Source organism: Vulpes vulpes, chromosome 15 (assembly GCF_048418805.1).
Source record: "Vulpes vulpes isolate BD-2025 chromosome 15, VulVul3, whole genome shotgun sequence".
Lineage (NCBI taxonomy): Eukaryota > Metazoa > Chordata > Mammalia > Carnivora > Canidae > Vulpes > Vulpes vulpes.
The window spans coordinates 88043668-88056704 of NC_132794.1; the positions used below are offsets into that span (position 1 = coordinate 88043668).

Consider the following 13037-nt stretch of genomic DNA (forward strand, 5'->3'; position numbering starts at 1 on the left):
GTTCATTTTGTTCTTACTCTTCATTTTATTTACTCATCATAGGGTTATCTTAGGAGCTCATATATGAATGTCTTCTTTTCCCAAAGAGATTAGCTATTCTTTGATGGCAGAGGACAAGATGAGGAGGATGTGTTGGGCAGATTATCAGGCCACTGGGCATGGGGGATGGTCTGAAGTTGGGGAGAACACTTATGGTCAGCTGTTATAACATCCAGGCACCAGGTGATAAGGGCCTTGGTGGAAAGAGAGAAGAAAAGACAAGAAAGACACATTTTGAAAAGAAAAAAAAAAAAAAAAAACCCATAGGCCTCCATATAGTACCCCGTTGCCTCTAAAATATCTGTTCTAGAGCAGTACATACTGCCTGGGGGGCAATTTTGGCGCTTTCCTTTAAAGCTCCTTCCTGTGACTTTGGGCAGGTAGGTGACTTCACCTAACCTAACCTTGAGTTCCTCATCTGTGATTTCGGATGGTAATCAAGTCTCTGTCTCACAGAGTTGTGAGGATTCACTGAGCTAATGCTAGTAAAAATGCTGAGGCCACTGCCTGAAACAGAGCTGCATTTAGTAACGCTGCCTGGGTATTGGCATTTCATAAATATTTGCAGAGCAAACAAGCGGGGCAATTTCAACAGACTTGTAGGAGGAGTGGGGTGCTTGGGGTGAGGAGTTGTGGTTCCTAGAAGTTCAAAGAAGATGGAAAGGGAAGCACAGCAGCTAAAAAAGAAAAACTCAGCCAACGGAAGGGTTTGCTCAACCAGGAGAGATCTGTGCATGTCTGACTGTCACCAGGGGACATGCAGGGGGAGAAACCAAGGGGAATATGCTCTAAGGGATAAGGCTGCCTGAGGCGGCAGGAAGGCACAGGTGCCCAGTCTGGCCAGGTTTGAACGGCAGGGGTCAGGGAGGTTATAGGGATGGCTGTCCCACTTTGTCACAAACTGTCCTACCACAGTGGGCCAGGAGCCTGACAGTTGGCTGCTGAGACCCGTGTGCGTGCCTGGGATTGCTCGGTATGCCTGTGGTTCTTGTGTGAAGGAATCCTTCTCTGCAACTTACGCCACAGTAGAATGGAAGCTAAGTCTCATATCAAGGAGTTTATGAACTGCTCCCCCTTATCAATTAACTGACTCATAGGAGGCAAAATTCACAACCCCCAACTGATAGGCTGTTCAGGCAGTTTGTTTGACTTATTGATTTGGGTGGGTTAAAAAAAAAAATCACCAGCTGGTTATCATGTTACCTTTGGCCTGCCTTTTGCCTGTTTCTCCTTTACTAAATTAGATTCCACAAACTAACATGGGAAAAAAAAAACGATTTCCTAGGTTTTCCCAAAAATCATCCCCAGGCTGGAGTCATAATCACCTTTCTCCAGATGTACCATAATTAGTACTTTGCTTCAGCTGGGTTAAGGAGGGGAAGAACTCACAATGCAGATGTTCAAAACACATCTTAATAGTGCCGATGAGGGAAATTGAGTAACTTCAGAGTGTGAAAAAGATAGTGAAAGTCACTGAGCAAGTTCTGATTCCATATACCCTGGACCTAACCAGAGGATGTACACAGAGATAATGCAGACACAGCATTACCTGTTTGTGTACGGCCGTGTGCGTGTGTAGACACACTAACATACCCACCATCCCTTGCTGTCCACCCGTCAGCCCCCCTTGACTCTACTCTTACTTTCTCTCCATACCTATTACTTACTTTTTTCCTCCCATATTGATGTGATGAGTTGGTCTTCGTAAAGTACTTAGAACAGAGCCTGGCACGTGGCAAGCCTACATACATTAGCTGGTGTTAATAGAGCTTCCCCTCTTAGTCCTAACAGCCGAATCCTTATTTTCAGTCCTGCTTGCTCTCTCCAACTTCTAGTCACTTATGAGTCACCAGGCTGCTGTCCCTCTAACTTCCCACATCAAACTCCTAATCAAGCCCCATCCCCCACTCCAACCACCAGCTTCTGCTTGCCACTTCCCTATTGTTCTGGACCTTCTGGGCTCAAGACTTGCAGAACGTTACCAGGGAAACCTAGGCCCCAGCTCTTTCAGAAGTTGAGAGTTGCCTCAATTCGGCCAGCTTCCACACCCCCAGTTCTGTGCCCAACCACTCCACGGGGCCGGGGAATATCCCAGCCACAGTCATTCCCGGGCCAAGTACTAGAAATGGGCTATCCCAAGCTGCAGGCCCTTGGAAATGGCCATTGCCTCAACACACAGACACTTGCCCAGGGGGGAGGCAAGATCAGCTTTAAGGGCTGTTGAGTTCAGACCCTGCTCTACCACTAATGATTCCTACCTCTCCCCATTATAAAGAGCAAAGCAACATCTTATATAAAAAGGTGCCAATGGAGTGTCTGCCCTTAACAAAGATCACTTCTCTTTCCCTCTACCTTGCTTCTCAGGTGCTGCGGATCTTTTCTCCCTGTCTGCAGACACCATTCTAACTTCATCCCTGAATGCAGCTCTGGCCATAGTGCAATCCCACTGGATATGTGCACTGGGTGAGACTGCGCCTTGGCTCTATGTCCTCATCTAACAACTTAAGGTTCTAAGCGCAGAAGCCATATACCATTTGTATCTGTACCTCTTTTATGCAAATCCTACTACCTTATATGAAGGCTTTGGCCCCAAATCTGCTTGTGAATTCTTCCAGGATGTCTCAAACCCTGCCCACATCCCAGATCCCCAGGGCCTTGCACATCCGTGGCTGGCATTCAAGAGACGTTTGAGACTAGTGATGCTACTGTGTTAAGGTACTTGGTGGGTCAAGGTCTGCGGATGCTCCTAAGAAAACGTAATAATCCAACATGGGAGAAAATGGTGTCAAGAGTCTTATACAGGGACACATGGGTGGCTCAGTGGTTGAACATTTGCCTTTGGTTCAAGGCATGGTCTCCGAATCCCAGGATCTAGTTCCCCCAACAGGCTCCCCATAGGGAGCCTGCTTTTCCCTCTGCCTGTGTCTCTGCCTCTTTGTCTCTCATGAATAAATAAAATCTTAAAAACGGGAGATCTCAGAACCAGGCTGCCTGGGTTCCAAATCCCAGTGAGTCTACTTAAAAGGAGGTGACTTCCAGCAAACCACTTAATTTCCTGGGCCTCAGTGTCCCCATCTATAAAATGGAGAAAACAGTGCCTACCTCATTGCCCATAAAACCATGACATAATGATAGTTTTCTTTAGTCCTGGCACCCAGAATAGTACTTGGCTCACATGTGCCCAGTGAATACTAACCCCAGAATGATGAAACAGAGGGACACACTGGTTTAGGTTATATGCAGGTGGCCTTCTGGAAGGGGTTAGAGAGGGACTTGTAGGGTAATAAAGGGCTGGGGACCGCTTGTGCTCACCGTGGCTCAAGTTAGCAAGGGCAAGCTGGGCACATTTGGGACAGACATGGGCTCCCTAATGGAAGGGACAGTGGTGGTGCTAAGAATTAGCCGCTATCATCTTTTGAACATGTATGTTATCCCAGACATCCAGATCTTCATTCAATCCTCCCAACTACCCTATAAGTAGTATTGTTGTATTAACGAGAAGGAAAAAGCAGAGCAGTGACTCGCTAGTTAGGACACAGCCGATGAGCAGAGCTGAGTTACTGAGCTCCAGCATGGGCAAGTGGTGTACAGGCCAGGGAGGAAGAGGTGCTACGCACGGGAGGACCCAAGAGCGCCGGCTGGCAGTAGGAAGGGACTCAACTCCCATGCCTGGAGAAGATGGGCCTGAAGACAGGAAACTTTCAGTTCATATAACCCTGTCTGCTCTAACGGAGCCAAATGCATGGCTGTAAAACTGTTTTTCCTTTCCTAACCTGTAGCTCAGAACTGGGTCCAGGTGAGAGAGGAAACAAGATGGCTTTGCCTGTGTCCTCCCCATTCTGCACACACAAAAATCCAGATGAAAATCAACTCCCTCCAATCCTCCAGACACAGCAAGTCACTTGGCCTCTGCCCTCCAACCCAGATAACATTTCTGGAATATGTTCCTATTTCACAAAGGGAATGGAAGCCCATCTAGCAGTTTTCAAAAACCTGGACTTAATTTGCTGATCTCCAGGGACATCAACCCAGAAACAATGAAGCACAGCAGCCCGACCAATATTCTATGCCCAGCAAAGCTGGCTCCAACCATTTGCCCAGGTACCCCTGAGGACACTATACGTTTATTAAGATATCCCCTACAGTGTTTTTCTTTCCCCCACCTTCCACCAAAAAGCCAAACCATGCTCCAAAACAAAAACCAAATTTATTCAGCAGACATCTTAATTAAGAAATCCTATAAATCAGGACCACCACAATTTCTGACACTCCGGTGCGAAGTGTACGTCAATAGCTACATCTGGAGGATGAACAAGCCATTGAATCTGTTTTTTTAAAATTGGTTTAGCTACCTTAAGTTTGGGAGTGGCACTTTACTCAAAGTGCCGTCAAGTTTCACAAGGGTAAAGCCAGTGGGTTCTCCTCTCGGAGAGTCACATTTTAAACAAGATTTCAGTCACTCAGAAGAAGAGCTGGTGACAGGAGGAAACTGTGAGGGATGAGGACCCATGAAGTCTCAGGCCTGCGGCTCCACAGACAGCCAAAACAGAGCAGAAAAATGTCCAGGGTCTCATCTATCCCATGCAGACACCAGAAAGGGTGGGATAAGAAAGTAGGGCTGGGAAGACAGGGCAGACCGTTTATGACTGTTTCTGAGAAAGCTCATGGCATGGCCAAGAGTGCCCCATGAGAGGAGGAGGAGTTCTGGAAAGAGGAAAACAAAAAACAAATAACTCTCCCCAGTCTCTCTCTGCCTCTTTGTGTCCTCGGTAGACTCCAAGAGGTAGCAAAGCAGACAGGGCTCTAGGAGCAAGAGAAAGAAAAGACATGGGGGTGACTTCAGCTCTCCCAGGAACCCCACAGCCTTTTGCACAGGGCATACTGTGACCTTGAACCACAGGTGGCAAGGTCAAGTCAGTTAGAAGTCCACATTCAACTCCAACTCTATCCACCTTCAAAATTGTCCATCTCCCTCTAATCCCCTAACCGGAGCTCACATCTCCCACCGCCACCAAACGCCAATTAGAGGGGAAGGAGGGGGTGACGGCAACCCAGCCACCAGCAAACTTTTACATTCTTCTTTCTTTCCTCCGGAATTTCTTTGCACAGCAATTGTTAGCACCACTTCCACTAAGCTCTTCCACCGGAAAATAAAACGTATGCGTATCATTAGTTTTCAAGTATTGTTGTAAAACCCTGGCGATACCCGCCCCTTGGAGCCCTATCTTTAAACAATCCAAGCACACGACACCCCCAAGGGCTAGGTCAGGTACAAGTCGATGCAAGTAGCTGCCACAGTTCTCCCGGTTTATCCCTGGTCCTTGGCCCCGAGGTGCACGCGGACACGCTCACACGGCACGTCTGCGCCCTGGCCGGTGCACTTTTCCACGCTCGTGTTCTCCGACAGCCTCGCCGGGGCTGGGAACTTCTGGCCTCGAGGTCTCCCCAGGCGTCTCCCCGCAGCCTGGGCGGTCGCTCCCAGGGTGGCGGCGGCGGCGGCGGCGGCGGCGGCGGCGGCGGCTTCAGCTCCGGGCTGGCGAGGGCGGGGTGCTGTCGGGTCTGCGCAGCGGCGTCCCTTTCCTCCTCCCGGCGCCCCGGGTCAGTGCAAGGCGCCGGAGGGCTGCAGGGCGACAGGGTCCGGTGCGCTGCGGCCGCCGGGCCCAGAGGCGCTCGCGGGGCCCGTGGCTGCCACCGCGGCGACGGCTCGCTGAAGCCTCCGCACCGCCTCCTTGATGAGGTTCCCCGAGAGCACCAGCTGCTGCAGGAGCCGGTGCGGGTCGTCGTCGCGGGCGCGCGTCCCGGCTGGGGGCCATCGTCGCTGCTGCAGACGGCGGGAGGCAACGGCGCCCCGCAGCCACCCTCGGCGGCACGGCCCGGGCAGCGCGCTGGGGCCCGCGGCGAGCTCGGCCACGAAGTAGGGCGCAGCCCGACCCCGCACGCGGCCGCGGTCCCCGAGGGCGCAGCGCAGGGCCCCCGGGGGCGCCGGGCCCACCGCCTCGGCCGGCGCGGGCGGCAGGAGCAGCGGCAGCGCGGGGGGCCGGGCCTTGTCCGCCCGCACGGCCGCCGGGGGCCGCGGGGGCTGCAGCGGCGGCCCCGGGGGCGCGCACGGGGAGGCCGGGCTGTCCTGCGCCGCGTCCAGCTGCAGCGTCTCGCCGATCTGGGCCACCAGCAGGTCCACCTCGCCCGAGCCGCCCAGCGTCACCGACTGCTCCAGCAGGAGGAAGCTGTCCTCCTCCTCCTCCTCCGCCTCCCCCTCCGCTTCCTCGCCGGCTTCCTCTTCCTCCTCCCTCCGGCACGGCATGGCCCCCCGCCCGGGCACCCGGCGCTGTGCGGCCGGCGCTGGCGGCTCGGCGGCCGGCGGGGCTCGGAGGGCCGCGGCGGAGCGGGGCGCGGGGCGCGGGGCGGGGGCCGACGCGGGGGCGAGGCCGGGGCCGGGGCCGGGGCCGGGCCGGGCCGGGGCGGACGCGGAAGCCGGAGCCCGCCAGGCACTCGCGCCGCGCGCCTGCAGCAGCGGGAGCCGGAATCCTACCGGCTCGGGTTGATTTGTAAACAATGGGTGACGTCGCGGCCGGGCCCTACCACCGCGCGGGGCCGGGGGGGCGGGGTACGGCTGGGGGGCGGGGGGGCGGCGGCGGGGGCGGGGCAGGGCCGCGGCCGGAGCCTTCGGGCATTTGCCCTCCGTCCCTCCCCAGGACGGGCCCCGGGAGCGGGGACGGCTGCGTACTTCCACCGCCGGGCTGAGAGCACGAGAAAACGCGGACTCTGAGGTGCTCTGCGTTGGTTTCTCCCACTCGCGGCCACACCCACCCCCACACCCAGCCCCGCCCCCTCCGACGCGTCCTCGCTCCCCACGTGTCAGCAACGCTCGGGCCCGCCCCGCTCCTCCCCCGCGCGCCCGCAGTCACCCGGGCCTGGCGGGGCGGGGCGGAGCGGGGCGGAGAGGGGGGGCGCGGGCTCCGCGGGCGGTCCGGCCTCGCCGCGGCGGGGGCGGGCGGTGGGTGCCCAGGGGACTTCGGCCGGGAGGACCGGGGCCTAGCGGGTGGGGTGTCTGCGACCTCCCTTCTGCTTAGTCCTCGAGTCCCCAGTGACCCAGGGAGAGAAGGACGCACCACCGCATGGCTAAACAGTTGATTTTGTTTTGTCATTAAAAAAAAAAAAAAAAAAAAGTCAAATAGAAATAAATACAGGACGGTGGGGAAAAAAAAATCCCTCATAATCACAGGACTACAACTTGTTCACATTAAAAATTTTGTTTTCCTTTCCAGCCTTTCTCTAGGAAAGTGTATTATACAAACAACCACACGTACAGTGTTTCATGCGTTTCCACTTATTACACCATAAATGGTGTTCGTGTTATTGGATGCACTTTGAAAACCTATCATAATTACAGAAGTTTCCATCAAGTTGCTGTTCTGTTCCATAAATTATTTTACAATTCCCTTGGCGTTTCACCACTCTTCGTGTGTGACTGACATTTATTTTCGTGTCCTAAGACGTATTCCCAGGAGTGGAATTTTAGGTCAAGTGATATGGATTCTTTTTTGTAAAGAATTTTATGTATTTATTCATGAGAGACACACAGAGAGAGAGAGAGGGGCAGAGACACAGGCAGAGGGAGAGGGAGAAGCAGGCTCCATGCAGGGAGCCTGACGTGGGACTCGATCCCAGGATCACACCCTGGGCTTCAGGCGGCGCTACACCGCTGCGCCACCGGGGCTGCCCGTGATATTTTTTGTTTTAACGTTTCTGATAAACGTATTAAACTGCTTTCCAAGAGTTGAGTACATTTACTCTCCCATCAAGTAGTGTTATTTCAGTATTACAGTTTAAAAAAATTTTTTTCCCCGGATTTCATAGGTGAGACCGACATCTCCCTTGTATTTTCATACCTTTGATTTTTAGGTAGAGCAGTTTTCTAAATATTAACCAATTGTACTTCCTTTTTTTGGGTGAATTGTCTGTTTCCTAGTAAGTTTTTCCTTTTGAGCTTTTCTTATGTATTTGCATGACTCCTCTACATACCAGAAATTAAGTTAACCCTTTTCTTTCACATTTTGCTCTATTTCTTCAGGTTTTTGTTGGCCCTGTACAAGGCCATTTTTTTCCTGCACTGAAACATCACAAATTTTAATGTAGCCGAATCTACAAAATCCTTTTCCTTGAAGCTTCAAGGAAATTTAGCATTGTGTTAACACTGCTAAATTTAGAGTCTTCTTATCTCCAGAAAGTTATTAAATATTCAGTTCTATTTTCCTTAGTTTTTTTTTTTTTTTTTTTTTTAATTTATGATAGTCACAGAGAGAGAGAAAAAGAGAGGCAGAGACACAGGCAGAGGGAGAAGCAGGCTCCATGCACCAGGAGCCCGACGTGGGATTCGATCCCGGGTCTCCAGGATCACACCCTGGGCCAAAGGCAGGCGCTAAACCGCTGCGCCACCCAGGGATCCCCAGTTTTTTTTTTTTTTTTTAATGCCTTGGGGTTTTTGTTTTTTGCTTTCCAAATCCATGGGGATTAATTTTGGTCTCTAGTGTAGGGAGACTATATGAATTTTTTTTCCCCCCCAGAGAGGTTGTTGGTCAGGGCTGTATGTCCTCTTTAGAACAGAGGTGGGTGGGTACTATAAACACAAGCTCTGTCCTGGTGAGCTCCTAGTTGCTAGTTAAACTCATGGTTATGAGGACTGGGTGGGGCTGGGAATATTTTGATGCGTCTGTTGTGTGGAGCCAAAAGAGCCCTGAACAGGTTGTACAAAAATCTAGATTGAAGTCTCTCATCCCTGCCACATCCGGGGTGTGTGGCTCCTGGCAAATCAGTTTACAAGTGTTTTCACTTGTAAAATGGAAAAATAATCCCTGCCCTGCCTCCCTCTGAGGATTGTTTTCAGGATCAAATGAGATAATGGGAACAGGCTTTGTCAGGCATTACACAAATGTAATGTGGGATTAGGTCCAATGATTTACTAACAGAGGCCTGGCTCAATTCCAGTGATTCCCCCAGGGAAACAGCTAATATATTAATGATAAATGTTCCCCCTTGCAGCCCACTAAGTAAAATGTACCCTGAAGGCATCACTTCCTTGAATTTACCCTTGATTTCTGCCTCTTGTCTACCCTGACCTGTGTTTATTTGAGGCCTTCTGAAGTCAGCCCAGAAGCTCCCAAGTCCCGAAGTATGTCACCACAGCTAGTTTTGCAGGTTTTGGTGACAGATCCTTTCCCAACTGGCAGCCTTCCTCCTCCGTCTCCATGGAGGGCTCTTCACACACTTACTGATGAGGATTGGAAGCCATTTCCCCCAGAGAGAGTGATTCTCGTTTTCATTCTGATGGTACTTACTGGAGAATTTCATGGGAATAAAAATTAGGGGAGGGCTTAAGGATTCCACTAGAGTTAAATGTTAATTTTTCCCCTCCTCTCTGTAAGACGATGCCTGCCTGTAAGTAGAGAAAAGCTGTTTTATGCTCCATTGACTTTAAACATTAATGGGGCTGGTATAGCTATTGTCTCTAACCCAGCATCCCTGGAAGTCGTTTCTGTCTTCTTGTCAGGGTAATTCCCATAGTGTTCTTAGTACTATAGGAAATGGAGCTTTGAGATGACAGTCTTTTAAAAATCTTTCCTTTGTAATGTTGCTTTTGTGTGGAGATTGCTATGTAAATATGCCGGGGCTTGGTTATTATACTCTTCATTATAGACATGAATTCATTAGAGAAGACCAACTCCATTTTCTGGGGCCACTTCTCTGGGGAGCTCTGAGAAAAGGAAGTGCTATGCTGGACCAGTGGGAGGCAGAGAAACATCCTGGATTAGGAATCAAAATACAAGATGCTAGAGAGGCTCAGAGGCAATTAAAAGTAATGAGAGGGCATCAAGAAGGGACTCGATGAGAGCTGTGTACTGGGCATGGTGGCTGCCTGCCTGCCTAAAAAGAGATGCTCACGGAAGGTATTCAGAACCAGCCGTGGAAGGAAATTCAGGGGTTTTCTGCATTAGTCTACACTGCATGGAAATCTTCCCCAAGGACTTGCTTTCCACATGGACTTTGCTTTAAGTTACCTGCACTCAGAGATACCAGCTGGGGTACAGTGGGATGGACACAAGGCTTATAATCCCATCTGGATCCAGAAACTTTATCCTTTTGTGCCGCAGATTCAGAATGTGTAAAAGTGTAAGTACTATATTACATGAGGACAGGTATGGGAAGGCTGAGGACATGGCCCTTCAGGGTGATATTGGAGTTAGGCTCTGGGGGATAGAACTAATCCTAGTGATGTTTAAATTTAAAATAAGGCAAATTCTGTGGGCCATCAGCAGATAAATGGATAGACAAATTGTGGCATATCCACACAATGGAATATTATTCAGCCATGAAGAGAATGCTGACAGGCTACATTATGCTAAGTTAAAGAAGCCAGACACAAGGTCATGTATGATCCAGCTAAATGAAACATCCAGAAGAGGTCATTCATATAGCCAGAAAGCAGATTGGTGGTTAGAGGTCTAGGGGGTGGTAATGTGTGGGGCTGCTGATGGATACAAGACTTTCTTTTGGGAAGATGAAGATATTTTGGAACTTGGTAGAGTGTGGCCACACAACACTGTGGATGTACTAAATGTCACTGAATTGTACGCTCTAAAATGACTAATCTAAGGGGGGACCTGGGTGGCACAGTCAGTTAATCATCTAACTCTTGATTTCATCTCAGGTCAAGATCTCAGGGTCATGAGATCAAGCCCTGCATTGGGGTCCATGCTCAGTGGGGAGTCTGCTTCTCTCTCTCTCTCTCTCCCTCTGCCCTTTCCTCTGCTCATGCTCTCTCTTAAATAAATAAATAAATCTTTAAATTTTTTTTTGCCTTGGGACGCCTGGATGGTTCAGTGGTTGAACGTCTGCCTTCGGCTCAGGATGTGATCATGGGTTCCAAGATCGAGTACCGACCGCATCGAGCTCCCCACAGGAAGCCTCCTTCTCCCTCTGCCTATATCTCTGCCTCTGTCTCTCATGAATAAATAAATAAAATATTAAAAATTTTTTTTTGCCTTGGACACAACTGTAAGTTCAGACAAAAATCAATGGTTGCCAAGAGTTAAGAGAGGAGTTCAGGAGAATTTTGGACGGTGATGGAGCCTGATTCTGGTGACAGTCACATCTATATAGAGGTCTTAAAACTCAGAATTTGTACATCAAAACAACAAAAGAAACCATGAACACACATATACCATATATTTATTATAGTGGTGGTTGCATGGGGGCATACATTTATCAAAACTCAATGAACACTTAAGATGGATAAATCTGTCATATGTAAATTATACCTCAATAAAGTTGATTTTTGTATTATTTATTTATTTGGAGAGAGAGAGAGAACACGAGTAGGGGGATGGGCAGAAGGAGAAACCTTGCTGAGCATGGAGCCTGTTGTGGGGCTCTACATGAGGCTCTACATGGGGCTCGGGGCTTGACATGGGATTTGACATGGGGCTTGATCCCAGGACTCTGAGATAATGACTTGAGCTGAAGTCAGACACTTAACTGACTGAGCCTCTCAGGCACCCCCAAAAGGTTGATTTTTTAAAAATTTGCCTTGGGGCATGAAGGCCATATGCCCTATGAATTCTCTATAAGCCACATCATATGAGGAAGTAGGAACTATGACAAATGGGCTACTGGCCATGAGCCAGCACAGGCCTCATGGGGAGAAACGGGCAGGGTTGCCATGGTTGGGGCTAACTTTGGGAGGCTGTAACCCTACCCATTCTATCACCTGACACATTAAAGAACACCTACAGTGTCCTAGGTACTATGCCTATTTCTAAGGTCACATAGCAACAAACACTGGAGGCAGTCCTTACAAAGCTTAAGAGTCTGTGGTAGACAAAATAATGGCCCTCCAAAAATGTCTATGTCTAATCCCTGGGCCCTGTGAATATGTGACCTTACTTGGCAAAGGGGACTGTGCAGATGTGATTAAGTCAAAGATTTTGAGATGTGGAGTTTATCCCGGATTATCTAGGTGGGTCCAATGTAATCACAAGGGTCCTTTTAAGAGGGAGGAAGGGTCAGGGTCAGAGAAGGAGATGCAGAGGTTGAAGGGCTGTGATTGCTGACTTTGATGATGGAAGGTCTATGAGGCAAGGAGTACAGGAACTCCCTAATGCTGGAAAAGGCAATGAAACAGACCCCTCTCCACCCCAGAGCCTCCAGAAGGAAGCACAGCCCTGCTGACAGCTTGATTTTTAACCCAATAAGACCCACTTCAGACCTGACACTAGAACTGTAAGAAAATCAATTTATATCGTTTTAAGATGCTAAATTCCTGGTAATCTGTTACAGAACCAATAGGAAACTAATACACATTCTAACACAGAAAAATGTGTAAATAAAACATTACTGTACCCTACCTTAAATATGGGTTATAAAAAGATTGGCTTCCAAGTGTAGTGGCTGAACCCAAAAGGAGGAGCTCAACTGGGTCATAATGAGTTAGGAAATACTTTCTGTGAAAGTGTCTCGGGCTGACACTAAAGGATGGTTGTGGCAGTGTTCACAAAACCCATTCCTGGGCAGCCCCGGTGGCTTAGCGGTTTAGCGCTGCCTTCAGCCCAGGGCCTGATCCTGGAGACCCAGGGTCGAGTCCCACATTGGGAGACTCCCAGCATGGAGCCTGCTTCTCCCTCTGCCTGTGTCTGCCTCTCTCTCTCTCTCTCTGTGTCTCTAATAAATACATTTTTAAAATCTTAAAAAAAAAAGCAAAAACCCATTCCTTCTTTTTGGGGACATAGCTAGAATGTTGCCCAGACTCCCTTGCAGTGAAGTGTGGCCAAATGACTGAGGTCTAGCTAGTGAAATGTGAGCAAAAACAATGTGTACTGACCCATAAAAACCTCCCTTATATGATTATCCAGTGCTCTTGGCTGTTGTGCTGACAGTCTGTCAATGCTTGGGGCGATCTTGGAGGCCACACAGAGAAGGCGCAGCTACCATTTCCCTCACCAGCA

At 49.8% G+C, this 13037-nt stretch overlaps 1 protein-coding gene across 1 annotated transcript; it reads right to left on the minus strand.

The window, feature by feature from the left end:
• Positions 1–4227: 4227 nt before the first annotated feature.
• On the minus strand, positions 4228–6684 carry LOC112909220 (FRAT regulator of WNT signaling pathway 2). Its single transcript, XM_025985424.2, is given in 2 exon segments — positions 4228–5739; positions 5741–6684. Coding segments are annotated over 2 exon segments (1035 nt in total). The 5' UTR covers positions 6341–6684; the 3' UTR covers positions 4228–5304.
• Positions 6685–13037: the final 6353 nt, after the last annotated feature.